We start from the raw sequence: 23029 nt of genomic DNA, 5'->3' as shown, positions 1-23029 counted from the left end.
GAAACGTTTCTTCAGTGCTTACAGGGTCTCTGTAACATTTTGCTTTCCTTCCTCTGGCAATGTGAGATATTGGTAAATGTATAAACAATCTCTTCCCATTTCTGAACAGATGAAAGCAGTTCTTACATTGGAGTAATTCTTTTCCAATTCTGGTGCATTTTTATAGTCTTGCTCGTGAGCACCATAATTATGCAATCATGTCACCTTTGCGGTCTATGGAAGATGGGACTAGAAATTCACTAGCAGCCATTTTCCTTTTCTTTTTGTTCACCCTCAATCAAATCCAAGTCTTTCTTACAACAATGCCAGCCTCACTCAGCTATCACATATTTCAGCTGAAGTGTGTGACATTTTTGTGGCTTAAAAACAAATAAAATAAAATAAAATAAAAATGGCACTTCAGACACATTGTTTGAAAATGCTTTGCTGAAACAACAGCTACCTTGCTGAGCATTATGTGCTAACATAACAATGTCAGACACTGAGTGGCTCTACACATTAGAGCTTAATATACCTGCTATTCTGGGTATGGTGATAGCTGTGAGTCCATATGGCCTTGATCCCAAATGCACTTAGTTATGAGACTGCAGGAGCAGGTATTCTTTTACTCATTGATTGAATGATGTTTCAGCAGGTGAGCAGCCAACACACACACAGGAATGACTCCCACCCATGTTGATGTCAATGACAAAACTCCCATTGACTTCAACATGGGAGTAGAATAGAGCTCATAAAGAATAAAAAGTTATTAGGAGGACAGAAACACTGACATGCTTTGACAGTTTCCATTGACAGATAGTTAGATCAGATATATCTCTGGAAGACTGAATAAAGCTTACTGTTACAGCCACTACATTGGACCCTCCTGGGGAATTCTCTGGAATCCTGGCAACGTAATAGTCAGATGAAAACTTTGGGACATTGTCATTGGTGTCCAAGAGACGTATCACTATATCCGCCGTGGAGCTAAACTTCTCAGGAGTGTTCACCTCTATGGCAAGAAGCTAAGAAGATAAAATAGTGAATTCTACTATTATTACTGCAAGTATTTGGGAGGCATCTATCACTATGCCAAGGTGCATTTTATCCCACTTAGAATGGAAACCAACACCACAAGAAGGAAAGCATGCATTGTGTAACTGGGCATATCATGCAAAAATCAAACTAATTTTTTAAATTGATAAACATTTTAAAATAAACTTCAGCCATGTCCATGCCCACTTTGTGTTTGCTTTCCTTGAAAGTCTGAGCAATCCATTTGAATTTTTGTGGGAAGGAAATTTAAAATTTGTCTCTGCAAGTATGTGCAGAAACCAAAATTTTAAAACTGTATGTGTCATTATTTACAGAAGTGCTTGCCTGACTGTCTGACTAAGCACAGTTACCAGCATCGCTCAGAGAGTATGTATTGAAAATCAAATATCTGCAGAGAACTGTTCCAGATTTTAAAAAATGTCTCAAATACATTGATTAGCTTGAATGATGAATAAAATGATGGAATCACGATCTGCTGGTGAACATTTTGCAGACAGAAGCTAAATCATCAGGATTATTTGCACCACTCCAGTGTTCTGCAGCTATTCACAGAAGGTGAATCAACTTCGTTGGATGGACTCAGGATGGGAGACAGCAGCTACTAGATAAAATATTAGAGTCTACAGAACCTGGTGTCACTGAAAAGCCTAGAACAAGAAATGCATTTTACATCTCGCCATAAACACAGCCAGGCTGGGACTCAAGTATTTAAAGCAGGATCAAATTCCAGAGATTCCACTAATGAGAACTCCCAGCCCAAATTCCCTTGAGCTTCAACCTATCTGAGTCAGATCTTCTGAGTGTACGTGTCCTGGTGAAGCTTAGCGGAAGAGACGGCCTTTGTGCCGGGCCTGAGCAATTAGGACTTTATTAGATAATGACCAGCACCTTGAATTCCATGTTGAAATGAACTACTGCACCACGGCAGCTAGACAGAGCATTAGTCTGTGCGATATGTTATCATTCTGTCCCTCTGAAAAGGCAAGCAGCTGCATGCTGCACCTGATCGAGCTGCTAAGTGGCCTTCTAGATTAGCCCACTGTAAACTTAGATTGTAACAATCCAGTTTGGAGGTGACCCCCAGGCATGCCCAAATAAATGTGTTAGTTTCTAAGGTGCTACAAGGACTCCTTGTTGTTTTTGAGTTACAATAGGCTCCAGGCCTAGAGGAGTGGGCTCATTTGTCTGGTTAGTTGAAGATAAAAGATGTTTCTGGCCACTGTGCTGCTAACTGGGCACCCAGGAGAACTGAGGAATCTAGCAAATGCCCATCAGGGTGAATCACTGTGATAACTGGAGGGCAGAAGCTCTCCACTGAGCCATTGTCTTTGTCAATTCCTTAGAATGTGTTCTGGTCAAATAGCTCTAGATCACTCCCTGGATGTCGTGCTTTCCACCTACATCCTGAAGAATGGACCTGGCATGCTGCTGTATACACTAAGGGCAGAATAATGTGTGATTGATTTCTATGGTATGCTAATGGGCAACTATAAACTAGCAGGAAAGGAGTTAATCACTGATCAGGGAAGGTATAACAGTTTTGATGAACTGTTGGGGATAGGCATTAGAATAGAAACCAGCCCAAATCTTGTCCAAAATGTTAACTGAAAGAACTTACTCTGGCAGTGGGGGTAGTTAGTGGCTTGAACTTGTCAAGTATACAAGACAGATAGTGGGTTGTTTGAAAAAAAATAATTGCCATATTTCAAACTTGGATATCTGATTTTCCCACTGCCCTCCTTTCCCAATAGGGAATTTAGAAACAGGCTTTGCATTTTTAGCAAAATCTGTGCAGTTCATCTTTAAACTCTTGTGAAAATCATTTTATCCAAACAAAGTGAGAGATCTCATAGGGGAAAAAAATCCTCTTCACTTGTAATTACTGCTTTTGGTGTTCACTGCAATATCATTCGCCTGAATTCTTTCAGTGTTCATGAGCTGGTTGGTTCAATATAGAATTCAAGGTATTCATGAGCTGTGTAATTTTTTTAGTGGTCTTTTAGTAACTTACCATGAATAAATCTGCACTACTTTTAACTGATTTGGGCAATGCTTCATAATCGGCCAAGAAGCTTCCATCTGAATACAATAATAATATGTTGTATTTCTATAGCACCTCGAATATAAGGAGTACCAGGTGCTTTAAAAATATGGCAAATGGTGGAACTGAGACACAGCAATGAAGTGATTTGCTGAGATCACATGGCAAATCCTTGGCAAAGCTCGACATAGAACACAGGAAATCTGACTCCCACAACACTCCCTCTAATCATTACAGAAACTGTCTCTTTGTATACAAAACCTGCAGAGTCCATTAGTATCGAACTATAACTTGGAAAAAATATTTTATGGTTAAAAAGGTGCTGAAGGCAATGAGCTACAAAACTAGAAAACTAATTACCCATCAGCTGGGGTCTTCCACCAGTTCCAGCAGTAACATACTGTAAAGCAAGACCATGTGCCACATGGCCTAAGACTGAGTAGGTGAAATCCTGGATTCACTAAAATCAGTGGGGTCAGGATTGCATCTAATGAGCTTATTGGCATAAGTGAAATAGTCACCCTGATGTGCATAGTCTACAGTGCTTCAGAAACATCACAAAATGAAATTTCTATACAAATGTAACAGATAGAACTCCTTGCATTCACTGGGCCAAAGATAGCCCACAGTCCTCTGTTACACTCATTAAACACTACAGCAGTCAATGACCTGAGGGAAGAATTTGGCTTGGTGAGCTTCATTTACAGGACCATAACATCATTAGCATTCAGTCAGACAGCCCCAGTTGAAACCAGAAGTCAAAACCCATCACTTATACGAACCTTCTAATTGGAGCGGGCAAGGAACATACTATACCTTAAAGGTTAACAACTGGAACGTCTCATAATCTATGGCAGCAGAGTTCTCCACTATTATGGTAACCTGAGCCTCATTCAGGACCGTTTGGGGAACAACTCGGAAGATGCCACCGGGTCCAACTAGCCGGAGGTTGAATTTAGCATTGGCCCCCTGGGAACAAAGCATAGGTATGAAAGTAAAAGCAGTACAAAGTGATGTTGCTTGGTTTCAACAGCAGGGCTGCATTTACTGGTGCATGGCTTAGGCTCTGTTTTTATTCAGTACGTGTATAATTAGAATGTGTGTCTGACTGCTTAGAACCTTCTGTTCCCCATCTCCTGGGTAAGAGAGTGCTAAGAGGCTTACTAAAGTAATCGCTGCAGCTCTGGTCACAGGGCACACGTGGCTTTTTTAAAAAAAATAGATTAATTATTCCTCCAATTACTATGGAAAAACACTGACTAGGGCTGGCTAGGTGGGCAAGCTTAGCGTTGACTAAGCTTCAAGGCTTGTGTCCCCTGAACTGGTTGTGTTCCAAGGAACCAGGAGCACATAGATTGGTGATTCTAATAAGGTTTATTCCTTTCATCTTCCTGACCAGGATTTTATAACAACCAAAGAAGCAAGGGTCTCCAGAATCCATCCTGTGCTTTGTAGTGTGATTGATGTATTGCTGGACAGGACTTAGTGAGTTTAGTCAGTACTATAGGTATGTGTATATAGAGCAATTAAGCTTTTTATGTGCTGCACTGCTTTGTCTCTTTTTTTTTTCTTTTATTTAGGAAGCTCCCTCTAACTTGCAGAGAACAGGTGACTGGAGGTAAAGGATTACCCAGTGGTGGAACAGTGGAAAACAAGTGAAATCACTGAACAATATATATAAAAGGCATCAACATAGGACATTCTGCCACGCACTGATAAAGGATCAAGCTATTGTACACGAGAATAATTTTGTCAAGTTTTATCTGAACATGACAGGGGAATGGCAAAAAAAAAAGGAAGGTTCATACAGATAGCTGTTTTAGCCATTAATCTGGCAGACATTTATGCTTTCCTATAGAGGATGGGGCAAGATGAGCTGAATGTGATTTATCAACTAACAGCAGGTACCAATCAACAGCTGTGATTCCCAACTGTCACCACCAGCCAGGATCACTGATTGGCTGATGCTATGATGTCCCTCCAGAATGCCGTACTTCTAGTAGTGGTGATATAGAAACAGGAGAGCCCCCACTTGCTGATGTACACATAGGTGGACTAAACTTGGGCAGTCACAACTTCAATACTTGCTCGTCAAAAAGGGAAGAAAGCCAATGTTAATCCCCACAGCAAATCTGGGTATTTTCAGGTTCAAACTCAGCGGCTTGTGGTGAACTGGAATCCAAACTCCCACAATTAAAGGATAGCCCATTGGCTCCTTTTTGCCTGCAGTGGAGAGTGGAGTGACACATACAAATACCAGCTGGATGTGACTGATGTGCATGGAATGACTAAGAGCAGTGGCAATGCGGAATGCTATCTTCCCAGTCAGGCAAAGATCCCCTATGCATGGGACTCCACAGGTTTTGGGGGCACCATGCTGTGTTGGAGGTGGCTGCTCTGCATAGTTTGCTTCCTCCCAAAACTGAGTGACTTTCTGTCAAGAAATTTTGCAGACCCCACCTCTGGTCAGAGCAACCCATGTTCCATGAGCCCAGTTGGACAATCTCAGAGCAGGGGAATGTCAGGAGAGCCAGTGGAAGCATGGCTGCTGTCTTTCCTTATAATGAGAAGAAGTGTGGAGAGTAGAGCAGATGGGCTTCACTCCATACTCCTCAGGCTTTGCAGAAATTAGAGGCTGTACCTCCAGCTCCATCCCATGCCACCGCTTACCCATTCCATCAGTAAGCAAAGTGAGCCAAAGACTAGGTATGTAAAGTATGAAACATTGCTTTCTTTACATTTTGCCTTGAATGAGTGTGTGTGTGCAGAAAGGGAATAATTTGGCTTTAGGCCTTTAAAAGAAAAAAAAAACATTGTGTGACACTGTGCAGCAGAAAACGTTCAGAAATGTATTCGATATAGGTACAAATACTTTCTATATATTTTATAGTCTGGTTTTAACCTACATGACTTTTTTTTTTTAAACTCTAAGCAGCAACAATGGCAGGGCTGACTGGGCACTCACGTGTAAGTAGTCGCTTATCTGTTTGCTGCAGAGCAACAGAGGAAAGCTATTGGGTTTGATAGCAGTACAATAGTAACAGCACAATACTGAGTACAGTGACATAAGAACATTGCTGTTAACAGAATATAGTTATGGGATGTTGTCACTCCGTAACCTCAGGCTAACTCAAATGGAGGCCAGTGGTACAGTAGCTATCTTAGGGTTTCCTATAGCAACTATTGCCATAGTATCTAAGTGCTTCTTAGGTCAGTTAGAACTACAAGGTGAGGTTCCAAGTGGGCTTCATGGAGTCTTTGTTCTTCTCCCTTGTCTGGCTATAGGATGCTCTTCTTGGGGTATAAGCTTTATCAAAGCATGCACTGCAACTCATGTTGAAGGATAAAGACCAGAAGAATGATAAGTTGTAGGTTTTACTAACGGAAGCAATGAAAGGGGCAAGGACTGAATTGTCTCCATAAGGTTGTGGGAGACAGCAGTAATAAAGCTACTATTTGTAAAGCATTTTGAAGTTGTAAAATGCTAAGTAGTCCTCCCATTACCTCTAGGAATTATGCAAGAATGTATTATCCTCATTTTACATATGGAGAAACTAAGTGAGAGAGGTGAAGGATCAGATGCTGATCCCATGTCATTGTAAATCATGTGTAACTCCACCAAACTCAATGGAGTTATATTAGTGGTAAAACTAGTTTGAGATTGTAAATAGGGCCTAAAATGTCTAAGGGCTTGTCTAAACTTACTGGGGGATTGACGAGTGGCAATTGATACATCTGCAGTCGATTTAGCAGGCCTAGTGAAGACCCGCTATATCGACCTCAGATCGCTCTCCCATTGACTCCTGTACTCCATCAGAATGAGAAGAGTAAGGGGAGTTGACGGGAGAATGTCTCCCATCAACATAGCATAGTGTGGACCCCGCAGTAAGTAGGTCTAGCTACGTTGACTTGAGTTACACTACTAACGTAATTCAAATTGCGTAGCTTAGATTAACTTTCTCACCTAGTGTAGACAAGGGCTTAGGCCCCAGCAGGAGTCAGTGTCTGAGCTGGGGTTAGAACTCATAGGGTTCAAGCCAATAGACCGTACCTCTCTTTTAAGCATTCACAGCACTGTTAATGGGCAATCGTATTATAATACTAATAACCTATCCTTACTCCTCCCCAAAATTTAGGTGCCCAGATATTACAGGGAAAACTGCTGGAGAAAACCTTTAGACAGCCAGACTAAATAGATACTCTTCACAAACTCACCTGATCTGAATCATTGACTGTAATTTTCAGGCCCCTCAGGATCTCACCCTCAGGTGGGTGCTCATACATTGTCAGTTCAAATCGATTCTGGGGCCCATTTTCTCCATAGAAAGTTGGTGGGTGGTTGTTGAGGTCGACGACCCTTATAGTCACGATGGCAAAAGCATATGCTGTCACATCACCATCTAGACTTATTTCTGATGCCTGTGATAGGTAAAAGAAACTAACTGTAGGGCTTTCATTGTGGAGAACTATCAGTTCAATTAAAATGTTTCTTTTCTCAGGCCCTCAGAGGGCCATAATCTGTGCGAACAAATCACATTGATATTAAGGGGATTTTTTTATATGAGTAAAGTATGTCTGATGCCTTTACATTTGTCTATATCTTTACATTCATGTTAGAAGGGAGCATAACCTTGGTATGAAGCTTAGGAGTTGAAGCTTGACTCTATTGAAGTCAAACTGCACTGACTTTCAGTGATTTCATTCTAGAGCTCTACAAACTTGCAGAAAGTCTTATTTGTCCTCAGCCATCCAAAAGCTTAAAAAAAACCCAATGGTCCTGCATTGGCCACGTGGCCATGTCTTCAGAAAAGAGCTCCACAATCCACCTCTGTCCTAGAATGAAAACTGCTTTCTAGGGACGAATTATCCAATTGACATAAAATAAGATGATCTGAACTTTTGCCCAGAATGAAGATGCAAGGTGAATATCAACCCAAAACTCTTTGGGGTTCCAAAGCTTGGACTTTTCCTCCAGGTTATTTTTCAAGTACCCATGCTCTTCTTGGTTCTGACAGAGGGCATGAGAGCTGAAGCACAGAGAGAAGAACTGTGCTTTTGCAGTATTTGGGGGGCATATGGGAAGAAGAAAGAACTAGAAATTTCCTTCTGGAGAGTCTGTTCTCAGATTTATAGCCCTGCTTTGTTGACCCCATGGCTAGGCAACCAAACTGAACTGAACTGAACCAGAGCTGTTGAGGTTCACCCAATCATTACTCTCTCATTGACTGTGCCTTTGATGTGTCTTCCACTACAAAGGAAACTCTGGCTGCTGCTTTGTGTAAGAAATTGGTTACCAGTAACTGAGGAATCAAACCCTAACTGGTTAAATTAATCCCTGATGTACACCCATTTCAGTCAAAGAGTGTTCAAACCAACACCAATTATGGCCCAATAGTTCAACCTTTGTTCCACTTGCATCAATTGACTTGATGGTACAGCATGATGCAACATGATTTTAACCTGAATTTCTCTAGAGGATTTTATGTCTTAAATCTCTGAGCATGCAGAGCCAGATTCTCAGCTTGAAGTCAATAGCATGCCATCAATTTACACATGCTAAGAATCTGGCCCTTTACTATTGTTTTTAGTATAAAATAATACAGCATTCATTTATTTATCTTTGGGCTAAGTCACAAGGCTAAGGGTAAAGCTCTTCTAAAGACTTAATCCAGTTCTTATTCAGGAAAATTGCCATTGCTTTCAATGCATGTTTGTGTGAGGAAAAATTGATAAGGGCCTAATGATGTGGCCCTGTGCCATTAAAAGGTTGATCGTTAGAATCCTGTGTAAATTTAGGCAGCATGTCACATTCATATTCTGTCTCTTTCAAATTCTGTTCTCTTTCCAATTCTAACCTTGGACATGTGTGTCAAACTTTTGTGTTAGAGACGCAGTGAAGTGGATATGGATTTAATATTCAACATCATTCATCCTAACCCTCTCAATGATTATAGATTTAATAGTAATCCACTCCAGCAGATATGGATTTAATAATTCATTAATTTCCATACTCAGTAATAAAAATCAAAAACAGAGAGTTAGCAGATAATCACCTAAGGGAAAGAAGACTGTAGAACTGGGAATTAATTTGTGACTATTAGATTTTATTTCCAAGAGGAAATTGGGGGCACTTTGAATATCTGGGCAAACAATGGGAAATTATGCTGATTTACATGAGGTGATGATCTGACCCTTGAACATACAAATACAACATGTAGCACTTAAGACTTAGTTCATGTTACCTGTTTTTAAACACAGATTGACATTCATGGCTAGTAGATCATGGGCACAGGGAAACTATGGAGCATACCTGAATTTTTAGTTCATACACTTCTTTCTTTAATTTACTTGGGTTTTTTATAACAGAAATAGCTCCAGTCGTATTATTTATTTCAAAAGATCCTTCACTTCCTGTCACAAGAGAGAGGGACATTTGATTATGCTGATCACATTTTCCAACTTCCTGAAAAAGAAGAGTTCTAAAAAAACACGAGCAGTAAAATGTACAGTGTTTTGTACAAAAAATAAGTTGTAGTTCCTGTCTAGCCACTAGGTGACAAGGGACTGTGAGGTAGGGCACCTAACACAGCCTCTGCAAGGAGTAGTAATTTACCGGCCTGAACTCACTTTGGATACTAAGAGATAGAAATGTCATTGCTACCACATTTTAAGCATATAGCTGGTGGTCATCAACGGGGTGGATGTAGATGCTTGAAGTGGTGCAGTTTTTCTGTATCATGTAATGTTTAAATATTATTGGGCAAAAAAATCACACAAAGGGCCATAACTCATAGAAACAATTTAATTTTTAACCAAAATTGGCAGAAAGCTTCTAAATACAATTGATAATGCAACTATAGACTCAAAATAGTACTGTTTTAGAAAGTTTGGGAAATATTTTGCCCCAGGTGATACTTCATGCATTTTCCCATACTTTTTTTTGCCTTTGATTAAAGCACAACAGTATAAGCTCATCACATGACAGTTGGATGACAGTCTGAGCTCATTTGTACCAAGTAATACATCAAAATATTTGTCATTATTTGTGCAGTGGATTGAGTTGTGAAGCTTTGCAGATAAGACTTTCTACCCTCTAATCATAAAACATGTATTTCTGATGTTATCTGTACGCCCAGAGACATAAGTCTAAAGCATGCATGATACAACTGTAATCATCTTCTTATGATCACTGAACACAATGATAAACTATTTATATAACAGTAATGACTCTTGGTAAGAGGGCCGTAGAATGTCTTGTATGAATATATCATATGAATAACGAAGAATAATAATGTACTCTTATTATCCCTGCATAACACTATGAGCTCCTGAATGTCTAATGAAACATCCCTTTGGGTTTTATCAAACTCTGGAGCACTCCATGTAGCTCGAAAGCTTTTCTCTTTCACCAAGAGAAGCTGGTCCAATACCAGACATTACCTCACCCTCCTTGTCTCTCTAATACCCTGGGAACAACATGGCTACAACAACACTGCAAAAAACTTAAATTTGCAGTCAGGTAATATTTGCTCAGAGCTTCTTCTTTTGTGCAGAGATGCTGATGCTTTCCACAGTGCTTGTTGAGTGATTGCTTGATGCTCACATCATACCATACACCACTAAAAAGTCTGGCAGTCTGGTATACTGCTACCCCACTATCAATTAGGGCATAATATATATCTGACTTCTCCTCCTCCAGAAGTCTGGCTTCAGCTACATTTAAATAATCCTATCTAGCATAATTCACATGACCATACTGGAAGTCAAGTGGAATAATCTCTACCAATATCTCAAGCTACATGGACTTGTTATCTTCTCTCTCTTTGCTCTCTGCTATATAATCTATCAGTTGTTGGGAGAAATCCATTAAATAGTTTTCCCAGAAGAGAAATGTATCTGAAGAGTTTTTTCCTTGGGTAATGTAAGTATCCATGAGCTGGAGGGATGACTGGATGCTGTTCATGATGTCTGCCTGCCAGAGCATTCTATGTTTTCTCTGTGTGCTTTCTCTACATCCTCAAATGCTTCAATCCATGTTGGAGCTTTCTCCAAGAAGCATCTCTTCTCATCTTCTGAGAGAATATCATTGTTCATGGAATCACTAGCTGTCATCCATTTCAAACCATTCATTGCCTCATTCATAAGTTTGTGAATTCTAATGCCACCATTATATATGTTCACTCTTAGAGCATGGCTGATGACTGAAACACGATAGATTTGCTTCCACAAGGACGTTACTTGCCTGCATCAGACTGCCTGTATCACACTTTAAATTCATTGCACAATGCATGCCTCCTATCTCAAGGAGGACATTATCAAATTCATGTTAATTCCTCTATTTAATCAACTGAGTGTTGCAGTAGATTGCTTCATGATACACGCCATAGGTCCAGTTTTGGATCAGAGAGGGAAACGTACCCTGAAACTATTTTGTCATAGTGTACACCGTATTAACATCAGTTGCTGGTGCAGGAATCATTGGACAGTAGTCAATATTCATAAAACATAAAATAGACAGGAAAAACTTCTCAAATCAGTCTATTCTACAAGTATTGACAAATATTTTGATGTGTCACATGATACAAATAAGCATATGCTATCTTGTGTCTACAGACTTTTGCTTTAACCAAAGGCAAAAGTGTAGAGGAAAATGAATAAAATATATCACCTGGGGCTAAATATTTCCCAACGTCTCCAAAACTGTGCCATCTGTTTTCAAGGGGACGTGGAGTTCTTAATAGTTAGTTAGCAAAAGAAAGATCAGAGAGATATGTACAATATACAGAAGGGATTCTACATCAGGGTGGAGAATGGAGTAAGGTCGACAGCATTTATCCTTCTATATACACTATCCTCCAGCCCACAATAAATTCAACAAGGCAGTACTTCTGTGTTAGGAAGAAGGGATAAAATGGGAATGGGATTCACTGGACACATTTTTCAGCAGTGATTGGTGCTTCGGATACCGTTGATTTTGGGTTCCCTGCTTGCAATGCTTTAAAAAGGCCTGATTTTCATGAAGTGCTGAAATTCAGTTTCCATTAAGGTGATGAAGTTGGAAACTCAAAACTACCAGTCACTTTTGTACGTATTGATTTTATATGCAGACAGAAATATAAATGAGCCTTCTCAGTTTAATTGGCAAATACTTAATAATGCCTCTACAAAAACAAGAACCGCTCTTGTTAATATCAGCTAAAGTGAGAAGTCTGACAATCTCACCAGAAAACAATCATTCCTTCTGCAGCATATATCTCTAGGGGCCTTAGATGTCTGGGCATTAAAATCTCAACCTCCTAAAAGATGATATTCTGTAAAAAGGCCTTCTCTGGATATAGGGTCAAATTCTGACCTTAACACCAACTGAGGCTCACAGGCAGAATCTGGCTGATGGAGCTGGTAGGGCTGTGTACCGATTTCAGCAAACCCACTCTTCCACGTGTCTTGGCAGAGCATCAGTTGCACCATTTGTATTATGCTCCCTTTCTGACCTGGCTAATTTGCAGACCAAAGCAGAAGACAGCTTCTGGAAATACAATAATCACTTGGGGACTTGCTGCCCACACCTTTGCCCCACCTCCTCTGATAAAGGTAGCCTACTGCATGAAGAAAGTGGGTAGGAAATGAAGGCTCAGGAAAAGAGCCTGGCTGCAAATACTTCATTAGTCTGAAAGAGAGACTTATGCTGGATATTTCTCTCCCTGCCCTGCAGTATGTATGGAAATTTGGCCATGAATTGGGTTTTGTGGCAGAGGCCATGCACTCATGGACAAGTCCATTGTTGCTGCAAGGAAATCAAACTGAAAAGAAAAACTCAAACCTGGAAGAGTTGCCTCTTTGTAAATAAAGGCTGATTACAGGAAAGCCCAGTCATTCTTATCGCTATCTAAATTGACTGTAATGCTCATTTTTAAACTGTCTAAACTTGTTTTGCTAATATCTGCAATACCTGCAGATTAAAGTTACCTGCAATACCTGCAGTTAAAGAATTAAAGTTCATTAGACACCATAATGAATGATACAGACGTATGTGGCAGTAAATCATTAAGATTCATAAGCCTGAAAAGTAAAGCCTGACTGAGAAGAAGTTGAAGTCAATAGTTTTTCAAGCAACGATACATCATGATATTGCCCAATTACCATAGGGAAACTGGTAACTCAGAGTGTGCCATTATGTACATTCTGTAAAACAGCATATTTTGAAGCGTAGGGTTTCCTTTTTAAAACAAAAAAGTGATTTTAAACAAAAAATGTAATAATTACTATTCATAAATAATTAACAATAGCATTTTATGGTTTCCTTGCATTTTGACAGCACAAATTCAAGGTGTAGAATAGGGGCCTCCTTTGACTGAGGCCAGTGTCTGCATGGGGTGGGGGGAAGCAAGGCAGTGTTTTTCCTCCCATACCTATTCCCCCATCTCTGGGCTTTGAGTGGCCAGAATATTCCCCATCTCTTCCCATTCCAGAGCCATGATTGGTTCCCTTCTCTCCTTGCTGCTCCCACACTTCCTACTAGTGAAACCTCACTATAATGTAAATGGAAACGTGAATAAAATCTGCTGGCCTTGAAGTTGCATGGATCTCCTAGTGTGTTCTTCTATTGGCTACCAGTTTAGATGGGAAAGTCCCTCAGCGCAGGGATAATTTCTTCCTTTATGCCTAGTAAAGTGCCTGGCACAATGTTGGTGCTTAACAGACAATAAATAAGTGAAATAAATGATTCCAAGATGAGCAATGTAGCTCCATGAAGCAAACATTAAAACTCAGTGAACAATCTCTGGGCTGCTCCCAGCTAGACAAGAGCCAGGAATAGTTTCAGGTGTCTGACCCTATTTCATGAGAGGTATCTTCAGCTTTCCTAGATTCTAGCATGCTACATGCTAATTTATTGTCATGTCTACCTTTGACATCCCTTAGGATTTCATGCCAACTGTGTCTACTCACCAGTCACGAGACCGTAATGAATATTATTAGGCTTTCCTCGGTCACCATCAAGAGCAACGACCGTTAGTACCTCAGAGTCCTAGGGAGAAATAGGAATTACAGCTTAGGTAGTGAAAGCAAAGAGCAGTGAAATTGCTAGTGAATATTAATAAAATCCTCTCCAGCCCGTTCCTCCCTTATAACCAGGTGATGCAGCCACAGCAAGAACACCTATTAGGACGATAGCAGAGGCCCATGCTCCTGCCAGAAAATAAGTCACAGCTTTACTTTGTGTCAGGCCATTTGACTGGTTGATCTACAAGCCCTGAGTGTGCTCAGGATTAGCTTTTGGGGTGGGCACCCTCCCCCTACTAAGGGATCTGAGGCTCTTTTGCCTCTACTCTTCTACCAGTAAAACTCCCACCTGCCTATCCATGTGCTGCAGCAGAGGGACTGGTCGTTCCAGGTACTGCTTGTAGACGCTTTCCTGTTCTGCACTGGGAGTTGTTACAGGAGTCAGGTAAACTCTCAGTGTGAAATGCTGAGTGCTGACAGGTCAGTTCATGTGTGACTCAAGTGGCGATTAAAATAGGGGAAGTCCATGCCATTGAATTTGGTGAACGGGAGGTGGGAATGTCACAGGACTGCAAGCGCTTGACCTGGCACTATTCATTACCAAGATGGAATGTTTCCTGGCTTATGGGCTATGCTAGCTGGTCAGGCAATATAGCTGACCAAGACCAAGTTAGTCAAGGGATCGACTGAAGGAGACCTAGGGGACCTCCTAATTATTATAGGTTTATTACTCCTAGGGAACAAGGGATGGCCTGTGCTAAGGAAATCAGCTGCAACTAGCCCTTGCTGCAAGGCCTATTTTAGGTTTTCCTTGTGATGATCACTATGATTATGATTATATTCAGTGCTGTCTGTGCCATTCTTTGAGAGTGGGAGCATCCCCACTGCAGTATCCTGAGCCAAGATCATGCCAATCTTTTTTGTGTCAGCAAAAGGTAAGGATCTGCAGGAAAGGCAGAAGCAACTTTTCTGGCTTGTGGGTCACACAGTTGTTGCAAGGTGTAGCTCTGGCTCACAACTGTTAATCCTTTCTGTTGCCAAAATACTGTGCTGATTTGTCCTTTTCCCACCTGCCCTTCTACTTTTTCTGACACAGCCCTTTATGAGCAGCTATGGAATCAAAGAGAATGCTGCTCTGCTCCCCTGTGGAATGGTTACTAAACCCATGTGAGCATTTCATGGCAATGCTGAGTACATTAGCCCGAACCGAGGCAGTGAATTCTATTCTGCAATGGTTTTAAGTACTGTTGCTCTTTACTTCCCAGGGAACAGATCACCATGGTAAATGGACAGAGCTTGGTAAAAAAGAACCAGAGATGGGCACAAGCCATACATTTGGATGAAAGTTTCTAAGTCACAGTTTGGGAGTGTTCACCCTCTAGGTTTTAGTTAGACTCATGACATTGCCAAGACTGGTGCCACTTACAAAATTCAGGTGGATTGGAATTCCCTGTCCATCCAAAAGTTTGAGAGAACTCAGTTTTAAGATTTTTGGTTCATGTCCACCTCTGATTTTAAGCAGAGGAAGTCAGCTCTATTTCTTCTGTCCTCTCCTCATACAGACACTATATTCATTTAAAAAAAGAAAAAGGAGTACTTGTGGCACCTTAGAGACTAACAAATTTATTTGAGCGTAAGCTTTCGTGAGCTACAGCTCACTTCATCAGATGCATTTACTTTTGGATGAAATGCATCCGATGAAGTGAGCTGTAGCTCACGAAAGCTTATGCTCAAATAAATGTGTTAGTCTCTAAGGTCCACAAGTACCCCTTTTTCTTTTTGCGAATACAGACTAACATGGCTGCTACTCTGAAACCTATATTCATTTAATGAGGGCACCTTTGTTTCCTAAAACTCCTCACTTAGGACTTGTCTTGCAAAGCCCTCTCTCAGTTCCTAATGATATCAAAGGAGTTGAAATGCCCAACACCTTGCAGGCTCAACTCCTCTGATTTGATCCTGGAAATGCCACTCAACTGTTGTAGACCTCAAATATGTATTACTGGTAACTACTCCACGGGTTTCCAGTGCTTGGAATTGCAATGTCTGATTGCCAAGTAATTCACCAAGCTGTAGATGGTCATTTCTGTTCTCTCCAATAAAATCAAGATAGACAGCAAAAGCAAATCAACGGATCCCAAGGCAATGTGATTGGTAAGTGGTATGAAACAACAAGGAATTTGTGGCTGTCTTTAAAATCTTTACAGTCTTTCATTTTGCCTAATTAACATTGCTGTGGGCTAGATGGTCACCAATATCAATAAGTTTTGCACAATTTCCTCACACAGGTAAGCCTATTGATTGAACCTGGACTGCTCCCCCAGTAAAAATACTCAACACAATGAGCCAGACTGGCACATTATAGGCCCCTTTGTAAATTTCAGTCTACATCAACATAGAGCAAGGGATAATGTTATCCCTGAGATAATGTTAAATTGTTGCAAATAGTGATTGGAAATATTTCCATGACAACCACTATATACTTCAAAAACAATGGCAAGGTTCTGTCAGAGCAACAGCAATAACAGTTTACCGTATGTGCTCGCAAAACCCTTCATCAAAGAGTTACTTAATTTCTTTACCATAATGATGAACAAGATGGATTAATAGTCACAGAAAATGTCAGTGTTCTATTTCTAACTTTTTATGCTGGAAGATGGATTTAAAGAATGGCTACTGGAAGAACTCCAGTGCAGTCCCTTGGATGGAGATAGAGCACTTTGTCATGGGTTAAAAATGTTAAATCCAAGAACCGCACCACCCAGGAAAAAAAAAAGGAGCAACTTCATGGAACTAAAGCTGACTGTGTAAATAAGCGTGAAAGCAGCAAGTGCATTTCTCTGTGTGAAGTTTGCTGTAATGGCTGGGAAGGACACTAGTATTTCCATCATTATATCATCATAATAGTGTAAATTGCAGGGCTTGGACTGGATGTAATTAATACTTACTAACCCATGGTTTTCACAGTAAATACCATGTACTGTGTGCACTTGATAGATATGGGTCTTTCAAGATCACTTGGTAACTACATAGGGTAAATGAGTATATATCATATTTTTATAGCCTCTTTCAATCCAAAGGATTGTAAAGTGCCTTTAAAACTACCTACAATATATACAGTAATCCCTTCCACCTCACTACCTAGCTGAAATGCAGCACTTTAGGCAAAGAACTACAGCAACTATTTAACAGTATACAGCAATGCTAAATTATAATTTGGACAGAAATTAAAAAAAACCTGCATCTATTGAAACTGCAAGGGAAATTTAGGTAGACAGAATGTAGCCACACTTCCACTAGAGGTCAAAGAGTCTACAACTCAAACTTCATGACTAATAATACCATTTGCAGTCATATGTGCTAAGAGAGGATAAATCAAAATCTCATGCTTAAGAATGAAAGCAGGTCTTCACTGGGCTTAGGGAGGAATTTCCACCTCCTTCATATATAACATTGTGCAATTGGCTAGAGATATTATGGTTTTGTTTCGCTTTCCTTTGAAACATCCAGTATAAGGCACAGCTGGAAGCAGGATAGTGGACTTGATGGACTATGGCTAATACCCTTTGGATTATATGCTACTGTTAATACCCTTTCTGTTCACATGTGATTCCGGATTCTTCCATATCATGGAGCACTCAGAAGCTCCACAGTCTGCCTGGGCTCTGTAGCCATGGAATAGAAATGGAATCTGATGGAGATATCCCACAGCAGCAGCCACATACTTGCTGTGTAGCCACTAACCTCCTGTCTCCACACATGAGTTATTTGACAGTTTGGTTTCGGAGCCGTCAGCTGATTCTGCAGGCTGTAAAGGCCGGTTGGCCCATTCCATCTCCGGAGCCATCATTCAGCAGAGAAGATCCCACATTATTGGCATGTCAGGGGCAGCTCCTCCCTAGTGACTCCAAGGGAGACGATGCCTGGGATCTGATAGTTTATAGGGCAGTAGGGGAGCAGAGTCAGAGATTTCTTTGGCGCATTAGCTGATGGCTCCAAAACAGACCTCTGAGATGGTAAGAACAAGTTCATTTAGGTCAAAGATCTCCACTTACAGCAATAGTCAGAGGCCTCTGCAGGACCTCTGCAGGGCTCGTTGGGTTAATAGGGGTTGCTCATTTGAGCTCTCAACCACTTTCAGAAGTGCTGCAAGTCCCTACCATAGAGTGGCTGTTAATCATGGTTTGATCCTACTCGTACAAGTAAAAAATCCCTTTGACTTCAAAGAGAGATGGAGCGGGCTCTCTGTAATTTTGTGATGGACACAAATAAGTACCAGCATGAGATTTACCTGACTCAGTTCACTTAAGATTCAAGTCAGAGTTTGAACGTAGGTCTCCAGAATTGTAAGTCTAGTGCCGTAAACCACTGTGGCACCTGGCCCCACTGGTTTGTCATGTTGAAAGTCTCTCCATTGCTTCTGGGTCTCCTGTAGGTGAAAATGATACTCACTGCAAGGGTGTCCTCATAGACATAGCCATAGTAGGGAGTCCCAATGAACATGGGAGGGGTGTCCTGAACATCTTCCACATTGATAGTGACTGTGGTTGTGGCTGAAAACACCTTGTTGTCTCCCCTGAGCTTTCCACCACCGTCCTACAACAGAATGCATTGTCAAGTCATTATGCTGAAATTCACCCACTGGAACTCCTGACTGGAGATTTATCAGCTCACAGAACCACACACTCCTGATTAGTGCACTCCCAAGACTAATGCATCTCCTGCAATACATACAGGACCAGAATCATCATAACAAGAATGTGTGGAGTTATTTATTCTAATCTTAAGAAGAAAATGGTCAATAACAGGTGGAAACAGCTCAACTAAACAGATAGCTTTAGAGCTAATCAATGAATGCCAAGAGTTATAGAAAACTCTGCTCTGTCCTATTCCCTCTATTTTCGGTTTGTTTGGTTCCCTCTTTGATTAAGCAGACAGCCCTGAGTCTCCCTGGAGTCATTTTTAACATTAAAAGTGGTTGTGCTGGTACATGGAATCATGTGTGTTATTTTGCGTTTGAGCTCCTATTTATCAATGCCACCTAGGGAAGAAAATTAGTCTTTGCAGGAAACAGGTGAGTGAGAAGAAGAGGCCAAATCTGGAGGAAAATCTATAACTTTTCATGCTAAATGTAGGGCATAACAAAAGACACTGCACTGCTGGGGAAGATTAAATTCTGCATGTGATCAAAGTCTCCTAGGGACTCTTGTGATACAGCCAAAGGTGTGAAACAGCATAAAGCTGGGAATTGTTAAGTTGCCATGGTGTAATCAACTGTGTTCGTGCTACTGACACGACAGAGCCAATTAGAGAGACGACTCAGTATATGAGAAGATTTTAACCCCTTAATAATTATGCTGGCTATTAAAGCAGTGAATGTTTTGCATCCCCACTGTAACAAGAATAAAGCACTTTTATGCAGGGATATGTCCACTCCCCCCCACCCACAGCCGCTCTGCACTATAACAAAAACAGGTGAATTTGGACCACGTTTTGTCACAAACTCCCCCCTGGCTCAAGTCTGGCCCCAAAATTCAATGACACCCAGGCCAAGCTCTTCTTACAAAACACAAGAGCACTTAGTAGGTCCTCGAAAATGTTCTTTGTAGCCTGGCAGAAGTCATGTCACCACATAGCACCTGCCCAAACATGTCTGTCAGAACTACAGGTCTCATATATTTCTGCAAGTCTCTGCGCTTCGGAATCAATAGTTTTGCAGTCTGTTATGAGCCTACAACAGTGCCACAAGCACAGATTTCATAGGATTTATAGTAACAGGGAGAGGAGTGGAATGTACATCCTCTAAAGGATGTGAATAACTATGGTCTGTTAGTCAGCCTGTAAGAGAGGGAAGAAAATATACTCTTTTTAGAGAAGAGATGTGTCACCTTTGTTCTGCAGTGTGACTATTCTCCATCTGCTGTACTGACAAAGAGCAGTGGTACACACAGACACTGCCAGTACTGCAGTTAATTACTCTACTTTCTGTGCTGATAATTCTGATGCCTAGATATTGCTTCATACCTTCATAATGGTGGGTTCCCTACTACAGCAGACACACTGCTGATTACTGCACTAGCCAGAATGAGGGTAGCTCTGAAAGCATACTCCTCTGGGTCTAATTCTTCCCCATTCTTCTTTGGGCCATCCTCAGATGTGGCTTTCCACAGTTAAAGTCCTTCCCCTTCCTGCCTCTTCTTTCAGGAAAGAGCTTGATACCTTGGCTACCACGGTGACAAAATGAGTTCTTGATTTTTCATAGTCTAGAGTGATCCCCATTTTGATGCGAAGAACACCACTGTGTCGGTCTATGGTAAACTTATTAGTATGGATGTTCTAGAAGAAAAGAAGAGGAGAAGTGGTTAAAGATTATTGGTATGGAAACAAGACTGGTATTTGGACTATCTTTTATTTAACTTGCTAAAGATATAGGCTAGAATAATAAACAGAGGTGGGTAAAAAGTTTGTAATGAATGATTCATGTGATTAATTACACCTCTTTGTGTTCAGGAACAATTTATGAACAGATCACAATTTTCTCATTATTCAAAATAATGCAGCAACCTTAACTTAGACATTTCCCAGTCTTTAATATTTAACTATTTTGCCATAATATTTTGTTAACATAATTGATTGGATGGAATTAGTTAGTGTTTTGGGGTTTTTTTGTTTTAGAAAATAAAAAGATGAACCCCCTCCTCCCCACACACAAAAGTTGTGTCCCTCTTCAGGACTTCAAAATTCTACTGGCTTCCAAAAAACTGGCAATAGTTCATGTACAATCCATTATCTGGAACACTGGCCAGGATTTTGAAAAGTAATTGCTGAATTTTGGATGCCTAATCTGATGTATTTTAAAGGGGCCTGGTTTTCATAAGGTGCTTAGCATTCACCCTCTGAAAAAGAACAGGAGTACTTGTGGCACCTTGGAGACTAACAAATTTATTTGAGCATAAGCTTTCGTTGGCTAAAACCCACTTCATCAGATGCATGCAGTGGAAAATACAGTAGGAAGATTATATATATGTATATACACACACACACAGAACATGAAAAAATGGGTGTTGCCATACCCACTATAACGGAAGTGATCAGTTATGGTGAGCTATTATCAGCAGGAGAAAAAAAACCTTTTGTAGTGATAATCAGGACAGCCCATTTCCAACAGTTGACAAGAAGGTGTGAGTAACAGTAGGGGGAAAATAAGCATGGGGAAATAGTTTTACTTTGTGTAATGACGGGAAAATGGGATTTTGGTAAGTAATTGATCTTTAAATTTTCAGGGTAAATAGGCCAAATCCCCTGAGATGGGATATTAGATGGATGGGATCTGAGTTACCCAGGAAAGAATTTTCTGTAGTATCTGGCTGGTGAATCTTGCTCATATGCTCAGGGTTTAGCTGATTGCCATATTTGGGGTCGGGAAGGAATTTTCCTCCAGGGCAGATTGGAGAGGCCCTGGAGGTTTTTCGCCTTCCTCTGTAGCATGGGGCACGGGTCACTTGAGGGAGGATTCTCTGCTCCTTGAAGTCTTTAAACCACGATTTGAGGACTTCAATAGCTCAGACATGGGTGAGGTTTTTCATAGGAGTGGGTGGGTGAGATTCTGTGGCCTGCGCTGTGCAGGAGGTCGGACTAGATGATCAGAATGGTCCCTTCTGACCTTAGTATCTATGAGTATTATCTTTTTAAGGTGTCTCATGGCGGACACCAAATATTGAAGCACCCAAATTCACTGATTGTTTTTTAAAATCTTGACCTATTTGAGTAGACACCACTACTGGAATGTTCTATCTCAGATATTGTAAGAAGCCAACACGTGAGAGAGAGCATGCCCCTTTTATGTGATACATGGGAGCTCTCAGGGAGTGAACCAATAGCTCTTGTGGAGCCTTTAAATGGACTCTTCAAATGGACTTTTTGCTAGACATTAGTCATATATACATGTATGGCATGGCCTTTCTTTTTGTGAGTTTAGTGAAAAACCCTATGCAAAATGAATTACATATGAGATTTTTCAAAGGATCATAACTTGGTCATATCAAAAGCAAATTTCAACAGGGGACTCAAAGACTTCTCTTAATGGTAAGGCTATGTTTGTACCAAATTTCAATTTTCTACATTCATCTAACCTGGCTGCATCTAGCACTGTTGACAAAAAGTTTGCAATCATTTTTTTTATAATGGGAAAATACACTTGTTCGGTGTCCTCATATTCAAACATGACTAAACCAATTTTTCTTCAAACTTAAAAAAAAATTGCTTTCAGGAGGAGCACAAATCTAGAAAATTTCTGCCACAAAGGTGAAAGTTTTAGTAGTTAATGAGCAACTCCTAACAAGGGGATAGGACAGATAGAAATGTGCTGTCAAACAAAAGCACAACCTGCGAAAACTGTCATGGTATTATAACAATGCTCTGTAAATAATGTGCCTCTTCAGTGACTGACTACAGGTGACATTAAACAATGCAACATATTGTCTGCTAGCTCTGTCTCTTGATAAGGAGAAAATGAGGGTCACTAGCGTCTCAAAAGTGGAATAGAGTGGCAAAACACAGAACAAAAATGACCGTGAAAAAAAGTAAGACACTCAATTTCTGTGAGAGAAATGGGTTTTCACATAGTGATCTGATCTGAGGGACTTGTCAGAATTGCAGAGTGGATTTGTAAGTGGCATTGAATTTAAAATGAGAGTTCGATTTCCTTTGCAGTAAGATAATTGTGTTTGGTTTGTGTGTCTTTTTTGGCTGATTACAGTACTTGGTTCAGGATGTTTTTTCTTTCAGTTATCTCATGTTAAGAGGATTAGCTTTATTCCTACATAAATATTTGCATTTTCTCAAGTAGACATTGATTCCTGCTCTCACTTTTGTCAAAGTAAATAGTGTAATGAATGAGTTAGTCTATGTGTACCACTTCCTCTTACTGGGGAGAATCAAAATTATTCAGCT

The 23029-nt window shown here is 40.5% G+C and overlaps 1 protein-coding gene across 2 annotated transcripts in view; it reads right to left on the bottom strand.

Annotated features, from left to right (window-relative positions):
- The window catches only part of CDHR1 (cadherin related family member 1), a 65945-nt gene that overhangs the window by 24143 nt on the left and 18773 nt on the right, over nt 1-23029 (bottom strand). For both annotated transcript variants that reach the window (XM_043519212.1, XM_038410735.2), the window contains 7 exons: nt 20297-20413; nt 18530-18673; nt 14024-14102; nt 9387-9487; nt 7292-7495; nt 3893-4045; nt 840-1004 (listed from right to left, as the gene is read on the bottom strand). In XM_043519212.1, the coding sequence (XP_043375147.1) occupies nt 840-1004; nt 3893-4045; nt 7292-7495; nt 9387-9487; nt 14024-14102; nt 18530-18673; nt 20297-20413 (963 nt within the window). The remainder of the gene's footprint in view (nt 1-839; nt 1005-3892; nt 4046-7291; nt 7496-9386; nt 9488-14023; nt 14103-18529; nt 18674-20296; nt 20414-23029) is intronic.

This window comes from Dermochelys coriacea, chromosome 7, assembly GCF_009764565.3.
Source record: "Dermochelys coriacea isolate rDerCor1 chromosome 7, rDerCor1.pri.v4, whole genome shotgun sequence".
Lineage (NCBI taxonomy): Eukaryota > Metazoa > Chordata > Testudines > Dermochelyidae > Dermochelys > Dermochelys coriacea.
The sequence above is the reverse complement of the archived record's forward strand: the minus strand, read 5'-3'. Positions and strand labels throughout refer to the sequence as shown.